Source organism: Mangifera indica, chromosome 6 (assembly GCF_011075055.1).
Source record: "Mangifera indica cultivar Alphonso chromosome 6, CATAS_Mindica_2.1, whole genome shotgun sequence".
Lineage (NCBI taxonomy): Eukaryota > Viridiplantae > Streptophyta > Magnoliopsida > Sapindales > Anacardiaceae > Mangifera > Mangifera indica.
In genome coordinates, this window is record NC_058142.1 from 14,895,435 (window position 1) to 14,907,515 (window position 12,081).

General features: G+C 37.1%; 1 protein-coding gene across 2 annotated transcripts in view; it reads left to right on the forward strand.

Annotated features, from left to right (window-relative positions):
• The first annotated feature begins 611 nt into the window (after window positions 1-611).
• LOC123218328 (pentatricopeptide repeat-containing protein At1g30610, chloroplastic-like) overlaps window positions 612-12,081 on the forward strand; it is a 147,603-nt gene continuing 136,133 nt past the window's right edge. For both annotated transcript variants that reach the window (XM_044639747.1, XM_044639748.1), the window contains exons 1-2: window positions 612-2,286; window positions 3,672-3,863. In XM_044639747.1, the coding sequence (XP_044495682.1) occupies window positions 1,202-2,286; window positions 3,672-3,863 (1,277 nt within the window). In that variant the 5' untranslated portion in view covers window positions 612-1,201. The remainder of the gene's footprint in view (window positions 2,287-3,671; window positions 3,864-12,081) is intronic.

A 12,081-nucleotide genomic window follows, 5' to 3' on the forward strand; every position in this document is an offset into this window, starting at 1 on the left:
AATTTGAAATTAAATAATTAAATTATTTTTCAAATTATTATCTTATTGTGAATATATTTTTTTTCAAAGTATTTATGAAATTACTTATTACTTCAATTGAAAACTAGATATTTTTGTCTTAAAATTTTTTATGAGTAAAATATAAAATTAATATTATTTGATAATCTTTTACTAATTAAAATAGAATGATAATTAGATTACTCGTATAATTATTCACATTCTCTTATCATATGAGTAATGTAACATATATATATTTTGAGTATATAAAATAGATGTACAGATAATATATTATTATATAATTAAATTCAATTATATGATAATATATCATTTATATATTTATTTTATATATTTAAAATATATACATATAATTTTATTAATCCGATCAATATAAGACAATATAGAGATAAAGATATGAAATAATTCAACAAGAAAATTTTTCTTAAAATATTATAAGATTGTAACCCTCCAACGTCGTTAGTTCATAAATTGCATGGTTTCTAACAGTCCACTAATTCAGAAGGATTTATTACTTCCAAAATATCAGGGGGATTGTGATAGTGCAACAAGACCTAGGGGTATAACTGATATTAAAATTAATTTGGGAAAACAAAAAATCTGACGGATGGAGATCACTGAATTTCGCTCTCACACCAACATGCCTATCGGTCAATAAGCAGTCTAAAGAGTGGCTGCTCTAATCTCTCAAACCTGAGTAGAAATTCCGAGGCAAAGCTGGAAGCTGTGGAATTTATTCCCTGTAAGTTTCTTTGGAGACCAAAGTTTGAAATTTTTGTTGGGGTAGTTTGTGTAATTTGAATTTTGTTCAGATATGTGAAATCTAGTAAGTAGTAGTTGAAATTGACTTTAATTTGAGTGTTTTGTAGTTTAAACCGAAATGGGTTTGTTAATTATGATGAATGGCCAAATCGGTATTTCTCGTTTTGGAAAAAATGAGACTTTTACTTTAGATTATAGGTGTCAAGGGTTCCCATTATTGAAATCTTGCAAACCCCTTTTTGTTGCTCATTTGAAGAGTAAGAATGTGAAAAGGGCTTAAAGTGTTGTTGTGAGGAAGAGTTGTTGTGGGAGAATTTATGCTGTGGTGAAAGAAGATTCTGATAAGAGGGTGGTTGGAAGTGAAGGTGGGGCTCTTGAGAATGAGTTTGAGTTTAAGTCGTCTTTTAGTGAGTATTTGAAGGCTATGGAGTCAGTTAAAAGTAACCAAGGGATGCAACAAGCTAGTAAGTTTGGTAGAGATAGAATGAGGGATGCTTTAAAGGGAAAGTATATGTCAAAAACAGTGTCTTTGGGGAGAGATGATGAAAAGGTTAAATTGATGGATGAAAAAGCGATTTCGAAAAATGTTGGGTGTGAAGAGTTGGGTAAGTTTCATCATGACAGGAACATAATTAGAAAGACAAAGGATAAATTCAGTGGCAACGAGAGCTGGGTAGATGCGAAGGTGAAGAGGACATTGAAAGGGGAGATTGGAAGTAGAACATGGTTGCATTATCAAAATAATACTGTAGATCCAGAGTTAAAAGACTCTTATGCTTTGAAGGGAAAGTATATGTCAAAAACAACATCTTTGGGGAGAGATGATGAAAATGTTAAATTGATGGATGAAAAAGTGATTTCGGAAGATGTCAAGTGTGAAGAGTTGGGTAGAAATGGTGATGGAGTAGCTTGGGGTGAAGGTGCAGACAGAGGTAAGCTTCATTGTGAGGGGAGTGTAATTAGAAAGTCAAAGGATAAATTTAGTGGCAATGAGAGCTGGGTAGATGTGAAGGTGAAGAGGACATTGAAAGGAGAGACAGGAGGTACAAGATGGTCGCGTTATCAAAATAATACCGTAGAACCAGAGTTACAAGATTCTTATTCTGATGATGGTAAAAAGCTACAGAAAGCACAAGATAATCCTATGGTATTGCTCGATGATAACGAGAATGCTAGTAGTGGTAATATAACAGCAGGCCTAGTTCAGGGCAAAATTTCCTCAGAAATGTTTGGAACAAAAGGGGAAAACTTTGAAAATGACAAAGTTGTTGCTAGAAGCCATGTTGTGAGGAATCACATCCGAGTTCAGGAAACTATTGATGGTGAATATTGGCAGAGGAGTGAAAAATTAACTTATAGCAGAAGGTACATCCCTGAAAAAGATAATGACAGAAGTTGGGAGATGGAAAGAGCTACCTTCAAGTTTGTGGAAGAAGGAAATGATTTTATGGACAAGCCAAGAGTTGCACGGGTGGATATGGAGGAGAGAATTCAGAAACTAGCGAGGCAGTACGTAATCTAAGCACTTTGTCTTCTTTGTTATTTCATTTCTGAGCTTAATATCTCTTCATTCATTATGCTTCAACTTTTTTTAAGATGTGCAACATATTTGATAGTTCATCAATGTGACTTATGGCGTGGTTGTACCCTTTTGTTGGTGTAGATATGTGTTCTGAATAACAATGGTATGGTTAGCTGGTTTTTAGGTCCTATGGTAAGTCGGGTATTGGTCTTGTGCATCATGTGAACCTAGTCATCTCTATATGTTTAGATTACAAAGCATATGCCTAGGCCTTTAGTAAGAAACAAAATTACTTGGCTGTTTTACCAGGGTATACATCTGGTTAGGAAAGAAGTTTGTGACCTCTTCACGTTAGTCTTTTTAATGTTGTTGCCACTTGCCAGGCAGAGAAGATCCTTGGGACCATGGGATTTGCATTATGAAGCATATATTTATGGTTGAATAAGAAGTAATATTAGTAGATACAAAATAGGATCAAGTATAATGGAATTGTATCGAGTCAGAAAAGTGGAGGGAGACCTATCATTCTTGCAATTGAAGACACCTTCTTTTACTTCATAATCAGCTTTAACATCTGTGATTAAAGCCTTGAGTGCCATGAAAAAGTTGATGTTTACTCTTCACTCCATGCGTGGATCAATCATCTGTGTGTATAAAAAACTAATTAACTAGGGCAATATCCAACCCTTCCAGGCATCTTGAAGGAAGTACACAAAGATGGGGCACAGAGCACTAGAAATATGGTCTCTGGCTGGGTTCTAGCCTTGTGCGTAATGTACGGGGAATCTCTTAATGTTAGATTAAAAGAAAAGAATCTCGTAATGTTGGATTAATAGAAAAACAAAAGCTTCCTTTCATGTAGAAGTCCAATGTAGTGGGAATATGGTTGCATTTCTCTGTGGTATCTGCAATTGTATCATTTATGTCATACTAAATTGGGATGAAAGATTACAGTCCAAGAAATTTCACTCTATTCTTGTAACTAGTCTCTGTAGGTTACTTAAAACTGCATTAAAGGGAATCCATGTCACATTTATGTCAATCCTGAGAGATTGGCATGAAATTATGGGCTAATTAGTAAGAGTTTAAATGAATTTGCGACTAATACTGTACTATGTTTTAAGAAGCAAATTACTCTTTGAGGAATCAGAATGTCATAGAATCCATGTTACATTTACTATTCTAAAATGTCAACAAATGTTACATAGAAGACATTAAAACACCAGTAGTAAGGATACAATACCTCACTGAATGAATGTACAAGAAACCTCGGTTGACAATTTTTCTTGTAATTTACCTTTGTTGATATTTCTTTTCAATTGCAAATTTAACAAATTACTGTTGCTATTTAAGCTAAATTATTGTTTAACAGGTTAAATGGTGCAGATATTGATGTGCCGGAGTGGATGTTCTCTAAGATGATGCGGAGTGCAAGGATCAGGTTTTCAGATAATTCAATATTGAGGGTTATCCAGATATTGGGTAAATTGAGAAACTGGAGGCGGGTTCTTCAAGTAATTGAGTGGCTGCAGATGCGAGAACGCTTCAAATCCCACAGGCTCAAGTAATGACATTTTCCTATCGTCTTTCTTCTGCTCAATTTTAATAAATACTGGTTTAGTCTGCATTATAAACTCAGGTTTTTGGGTCTATATGGTCTTGCTGTGCTAAGTGTGTCAGAATTTTGAAAGAAGTTAGATCTCACGTTAGAAATTTCTGCCTAAGAACAATACTTTGATTTTTCGCCATCAGTCCTAGCTGATATTCATTGTACATTGCCTGACACTTCATGATCATTTTGTAAAAACATTTTTCTTGGTAGATTCATTTACACAACTACACTTAATGTACTTGGAAAGGCAAGGAGACCTGTGGAGGCACTCAATGTATTTCATGCAATGCAGGTAATGCCCGTTAATTGTATGTATGTGGCATGCACCTGCTCATGAAACTCTTTAACAATGAATGAAAGCTTTACCAACCCATTTAGTCTTTTCTTCTTTGCAGCAACAAATGTCCTCATATCCAGACTTGGTGGCTTATCACAGCATTGCTGTCACTCTGGGACAGGCTGGCCATATTAGGGAACTTTTTGATGTGATAGATACCATGCGATCTCTTCCCAAGAAAAAGTTCAGAACTGGAATACATGAGGGATGGGACCCACGACTGGAACCTGATATTGTTGTCTACAATGCGGTGAGTAATAATCAGACAACCATTACTAATCCTGTTGGTGAGATAGTGGGCTCTAACAACCGTACATGTTATTTTATGACCTATCTTCAAGATTGATGATGGTCTCATTCGATCAAATCTCAACTAATTTGGTTTCCTTACGTCATTTCCATGTGTATGCCAGCATTGTTTAACACAGTTTGTGAATGTGTAAGATAAATATCACAGCTATTTAAAAAATTGTTAAACCTACCAACTGATGATATTATTTTAATATTCCATAACTACCAAGGTTGTAGCAATTTATATATCCCCAATTTATTTGATGAATTCATAAGAATGATAGGAGAATCTCTGGATAATAGGAAAAAGGAAAAATAACAGAATAATATATGGTTCTTGTCAATGAAGAAATAATCATTTTGCACTCTTCAGATGTCAAATCTGAGTCAATTTGGAATCTGAAAGTTTTTCTACATAGATACTGAGTTGATTTTATGAAAATAAGAAGTGAATGTGATAATATTTCATAATGGTTAAGCCTGCATAGTAATAATACGAACATTATAGTTTTTGACATGATAAGCCTCTTCTCAAAAACTGCTGGATGAAAAGGTCCTTTCTTTACTACACTTTTCTTGGCTTGAAGTATCAAAAGTAAAGCTTGTTAACTTTACCATGCATATTAGAGACCAATATCTGAGGAAATTTTTTGCAAAGCTAGTTTGGGATTGGTTTTGTGCTCACTTGTCCCTGAAAGAAATCTATGGGAGACCTAAACTAAGCTGATATAATTTATGCACTATGTTAATAGTGCTTGCATATTTATTACGTCAGTCATTGCTGCTGTTCCTCCCAATGACTATTGATCATGTTATCAAGGATGGTTCTGTGCCTTGATAGTTGAAATGCTTATTCAAAGAGATGCAGATTGTAGTATTTCTATTTGGATACTCAGATATACTATATGTGAAAACTTTTAACGTAATGCTGAAATGTATATGTCTTGTGTATTTCAAGGTCTTAAATGCTTGTGTCAAGCGGAAAAACTGGGAAGGAGCATTTTGGGTTTTGCAGCAAATAAAAGAAAAAGGTCAGAAGCCTTCTGCTTCAACATATGGACTGGTTATGGAGGTAATAGTCTTCAGGTGTCTCTCTAACTGCTGTTGTTCTATTATCTCTTATTTATTTAAGTAGTTATATGCTCCAGTAATGGCTTAATGTATATGTTACATTGTAGTGAATAAAAACAGGTAATTAAGAGGGTTTTCTTTTAAAATATATTTTCAGCATGGAAATACAAATCCTTTTACAATCTTCATTCACGAGAGTACTTAATCACTGCTTCCCATAAGCGGGAAGTTGAGGAAATCTTAGCCCACAGGTTCAAGCCAAGAAAAGGGACACACCCAGGTCACGGAGAGTACTTAATCAAGTGGAAGGGACTTTCGGATGCCGAAGCAAGTTGGGAAGCAGAACTTGACCTATGGCAATTTCGGGACACGATTGAGGAATTCCATCGAGGGTTACTCCAACGCAATGAGGGCATTGCAGGATTGAGTGGGGGAGGGTGTCACAGCCCGATTATTCACGTCAGCCCAATGGAGGTTCATTTGGCCCAATTCCCACACTTGGGTCAGCCCCATTAACACAGCCATGAGTCCAGCCACAGTCATGTGCCAGCACAGCCCACTTGCTCAAGCCATCTTACAGCAGAAAGGGACATAAGCCTGCCATCCGCCAGCAGGGCAGTCATGCAGTCAAGGTGCAGCAGAGCAGTGATGCAGACCTGTGAGCAGCAGACTCAGCAGGCATGCAGGCACCATGCAGCAGGCTTTGCAGCTGGACAGCCTTGATGCAGAAGACTCTGCAGCTGGACAGCCATGCGGGCAGGATACAGCAGACCCTGCGGCTGAGCACCCATGCATGAAGTGGACAGAGCAGCATGCATGCAGAATGCAGAAGCCTGCCCTCCTAGGAAGAATAGCTTGTGCTGTCATATATTGTACATACCAATGTAATTTGGCATTTTGTGTACCCCTTTGCCTATATAAAGGCCTCACTTGTACAGCTCAAGACACTTAAGCAATACAAAGTATTTTTCCAGCATATTGTGTTTCTCCTCTCCTACCTTTCTGAGTTCTTTGCTTTGTACGTTTTGGGACTGATTTGGTGCTTCCGCACATCCTCATAACATTTCCACACCTTGGGACATTAGGCTGACTTAGCGCATATAGCCGCTAAATGCTGCACAAGACCTTTACGAAAATATAAGCCTGTGACAAATGGTATTAGAGCTAGACCATCACGATGCTGCAGAGCAAAAAGAGACCTTCACACAAACAACAGGCGGCAGTGCATGGGCATGTGAAAAGCCTGATGTTAAGAAGCAAATACCAAGAATACATCATGCCATAACGAGGGGGTGCACCAAGTGGAAGACAAGGGTCTTTCAGGGTATCAACCGCTCATGACACGACGAGGGGATGTCGCGCTTGATAGGGGGTCGAGTGTCCCTTTAGCCAATAATGGGGGACACTCATTGTGTGGTCTGATGCGGCCAGTAGCCACCAACTGGGGGTATTATGCTTGCTGAGTAGAGCACGAGGGCGTGCTCCATTTTTAGTGGGGGAGGGTTTGTCACGGGCTCAAGTTGGGAGCCGTGGCAGGGCTTTGGGCAGCTATGAGGTGATGGCGATCAAGGGAATGAGTATGTGCGATCATTGGGTTCGGAAGGCAATATCTGCTATTGGGAGTGCTCCAGCCACGTGGCATGCACAATGTTGTCTCACTCCAGCATTGAAGAGGGGACTAGGCCAACCCTGCACAAACCAGTCGGGAGCTGGAGCCGCTCTCCTAATGAGTCCAAGGCAGGACGAAACCAGTGATTCGATGCCATAATATGGGCGCATGCAAGGTTGATCCTCGAGACGGTCCATCGAGGATGCCGCACAGGCTAGTTAAGGGAATTAGCCCTGTGACATTAGCTGAAATTTCTGGTGGTCATAATTCTACAAATTTGGTTTAATTCTTGCATCTTAACTGTACTCTTATTATTCAACAATACCTTGAAACTCCAAACAATCACTCTTCACAAAGTGTATACATTTAAAGAGGAGAATATGAACAGATCCATTTTCTTTGGATAAAGAAACTGCTTCCGTTGTGGTGCCTTTGGAAGTTTGTGATATGGTTTTGGTTGTTCAGCTTAGACTGAGTAAGGGAAATTTGTCTCTCACTTCACTCTCAAACAAAGTCATCAAAACATAAATTAAAATATCCTATTTCTTATTTCCTTTTGTTGATTTTGAATATCTAATTTTGTAGATTGGAAATAACTCAAATTAAATCTTGAGTCAAATTTATGCGGGATTGCATCATCCCTCAATTTATAAATTAAATCAAATTGATTTTTTTTAATTTAGATTTAATTCAATTTCAAAAATAAATTAACTATTTTAATTTGTATTTAACTTAAATTTAAATTAAATCAAAATTAGTCAAATCAATTTTTCACATCAAAATAATTCAGTTCAAATCCAATTTAAGCGAGGCTACGTCTAGACTCTTTATGCTCGGAAAATAGTAGCAAGATTAATGGGTCTATTCTCCTCGCCCGAAGCCAGCAGGGTCAGAAAGAAAAAGCCCATTAGCAAGTTCACAGCTCGTAGCATCACTCTGACCGGAAGCTGTGGAATTCATTCCTTGTAAGTTTCTTTGGAGACCAAAGTTTTAAATTTTTGTTGGGGTAGTTTGTGTAATTTGAATTTTCTTCAGATATGTGAAAGCTAGTAGGTAGTAGTTGTAATTGACTTTAATTAATTTGAGTGTTTTGTAGTTTAAGCCAAAATGGGGTTGTTAATTAGGACAAATGGCCAAATGCGTATTTCTAGTTTCGGAAAAAATGAAACTTTTACCTTAGACTATAGGTGTCAAGGGTTTCCATCTTGTTTGAAGAGTAAGAATGTGAAGAGGGTTAGAATTGTTGTTGTGGGAGAATTTATGCTATGGTGAAAGAAGAGTTTGATAACAGGGTGGTTGGAAGTGAAGGTGGGGTTATTGAGAATGAGTTTGAGTTTAAGCCATCTTTTAGTGAGTATTTGAAGGCTATGGAGTCGGTTAAAAGTGACCGTGGGATCCAACAAGCTAGTAAGTTGGGTAGAGATAGAATGAGGGATGCTTTGAAGGGAAAGTATATGTCAAAAACAGTGTCTTTGGGGAGAGATGGTGAAAAGGTTATTTCTGAGGATGTTGGGTGTGAAGACTTGGGTGGAAATGGTGATGGAGTAGCTCGGGGTTAAGTTGCGGATAGAGGTGAGTTTCATCGTGAGGGGAGTGTAATTAGAAAATCAAAGGATAAATTTAGTCGCAATGAGAGCTGGGTAGATGGGAAGGTGAAGAGGACAATGAAAAGGGAGATAGAAGGTAGAAGATAGTCACGTTATCAAAATAATACTGTAGAGCCAAAGTTTAAAGACTCTTATGCTTTAAGGCGAAAGTATATGTCAAAAACAGCGTTTTTGGGGAGAGATGATGAAACGGTTAAACTGATGGATGAAAAAGTGATTTTGGAAGATGTTAGGTGTGAGGAGTTGGGTGGAAATGGTGATGGTGTAGCTCGAGTTGAAGGTGTAAACAGGGGTAAGTTTCATCGTGAGGGAAGTGTAATTAGAAAGTCAAAGGATAAATTTAGTGGCAGTGAGAGCTGGGTACATGCAAAAGTGAAGAGGACATGAAATGGGAGATGGAAGGTAGAAGATGGTTGTGTTATCAAAATAATACTGTAGAGTCAGAGTTAAAAGACTCATATTCTGATAAAGACAAAAAGTTTCAGAAGGCACGAGATAATCCTGTGGTATTGCTCGATGATAACTGGAGTGCCGGTACTGGTAATATAAAAGCAGGCCTACTTCATGGCAAAATTTCCTCAGAAATGTTTGGAACAAAGGGGAAAACTTTGGAAAGGACAAAATTGCTGCTAGAAGCCATGTCATGAGGAATCACATCCAAGTTCAGAAAACACTAATGGTGAATATTGATAGAGGAGTGAAAAATTAACTAATAGCAGAAAGTAACTTTCCTGAAAAATCGGTTCAAGCCTCTGTCACGCTTGTCAAACTTTAAAAAAATTACTTACAAAAAAAAAATTCCTTAAAAGAGACAATGACAGAAGTTGGGAGATGGAAAGTGCTGCCTTCAAGTTTGTGGAAGAAGGAAATGATTTTATGGACAAGCCAAGAGTTCCATGGGTGGATATGGAGGAGAGAATTCAGGAATCAGCAAGGCAGTATGTGATCTATGCACATTGTCTTCTTGTTTATTTCATTTCTAAGCTTAATATCTCTTTATTCATTATGCTTCAACTTTATTTAAGATTTGCAACATGTTTGATAGTTCATCAATGTGACTTATGGCGTGGTAGTACCCTTTTGTTGGTGTAGATTTGTGTTGAGAATAACAATGGTATAGTTAGCTTGTTCTCAGGTGTTATGGTCAGACAGACAATTTGCATTGGTGATATACTCATTCATGAGCACTTCCATTGGCCTTGTGCATCATGTGAACCTAAACATCTTTATACGTTTAGATTACAAAGCCTATGCTTAGGCCTTGAGTAAGAAATAAAATTACTTGGCTGTATTACCAGGGTATACATCTGATTAAGAAACAAGTTTGTGGCCTCTTCACATTAGTCTTTTTAATGTTGTTGCCACTTGCCAGGCAGAGAAGATCCTTGGAACCATGGGAACGTGGGACTTGCATTATGTAGCATATATTTATGGGTGAATAAGAAGTAAAATTACTAGATACAGAATAAGATCAAGTAGAATGGAATTGTCTCGAGGCAGGAAAGTGGAAGGAAACTTATCTTTCTTTCAATTGAAGACACCATCTTTTACTTAATAATCAGCTTTCACATCTGTGATTGAAGCCTTAAGTGCCATGAAAAAGTTGATGTTAACTGTTTACTTCATGCTCAGATCAATTATCTGGGTACATAAAAAGACTAATTAACTAGGGCCATACCCAACCCTTCCAGGCATCTTGAAGGAAGTACTAGAATATTGTCTACTAGCTGGGTTCTAGCCTTGTGAGTAATGTTCTAGGAATCCTTAATATTAGATTAATAGAAAAACAAAAGCTTCCTTTCGTGTAGAAGTCCAGTGTAGTGGAAATATGGTTGCAATCCTCTGTGGTATCTGCAACTGTCTTACTTATAGCATTCTAAATTGGGATGAAAGATCACGGTCCAAGAAATCTCCATTCTATCCTTATAACTGGTCTCTACAGGTTACTTAAAACTGCATTAAAAGGTGAAAGAAGAAAACTTATAGAAAATGGAGAAAAGTCGAAGGAAAGAAATGGGGAGGGAGAGAGGGTTAAAAAAATAAAGTTGTAACAGCTGACATTTATGAAATGGTTGTAACAGTTGGCTAAAAAAATTTTGAAAATAGGGATGGGTTAGGTAGTGGCAGGAGGCGGAGAAATGAAAACAGTACTTTGAAAAAAAAAAAAATATATATATATATATATTTAGTTAAAAATATATATATTAAAAAAATTCTCACATTAAGAAATAGGGGGCTTTCAAGGAAAGAGAAACGTTAAGATTAGGATATTTGTTCTCAAACTATAAAATAGTTTTATTATAAAAAGAGTGCTTAGGTTTCAAAGAGGGAAGGAAAAAAAATTAGGGTTTCTAGTTTTGAGGGCAGCCACTCTGACTGAATGTGGGAGGTTTTCGATGCCTCAAACAGTTGGAAAATAGGAGGCTTCAGACTTCTTGAATTGTTCGGATTGAGAGGCCTCAAATTCCTCAAATTATCTAAATTATCTTTGTAACCCCCTATTAATGAAATCATTTTCATTTCATTTTTTTTTAATTGAATAAGGGTTGGGTTCCTAACAAACAGGTTAAATGGTGCAGATATTGATGTGCCTGAGTGGATGTTCTCTAAGATAATGCGGAGTGCAAGGATCAAGTTTTCAGATCATTTTATATTGAGGGTTAGCCAGATGTTGGGTAAATTGGGAAACTGGAGGCGGGTTCTACAAGTAATTGAGTGGCTGCAGATGCGAGAATGCTGCAAATCCCACAGGCTCAAGTAATTACATTTTCCTATCTTCTTTCTTCTGCACAATTTTGCAACTCCTGCATAATTTTGCAAAGCAGAGGTTTAGTCTGCATTATAAACTCAGGTTTTTGGGTCTATATGGTCTTGCTGTGCCAAGTGTGTCAGAATTTTGAAAGAAGTAAGATCTCAAGTTAGAAACATCTGCCTATGAACAATACTTTGGTTTTGCACTATCAGTCCGAACTCATATTTATTGTATATTGCCTGAAACTCTTGTAGTACTTGAGAAATTCAAGATCATTGTGTATAAACATTTATTTACTATACTTACTCTTGATATAGATTCATTTACACAACTGCACGTAATCTACTTGGAGGCACTCAACTTATTTCATGCAATGCAGGTAATGCCCATTAATTGTATGCATGTGGCATGCACCTGCTCATGAAACTCAGTAATAAAGAATGAAAGCTTTACCAATCCATTTAGTCTTTTCTTCTTTGCAGCATCAAATGTCCTCTTATCCA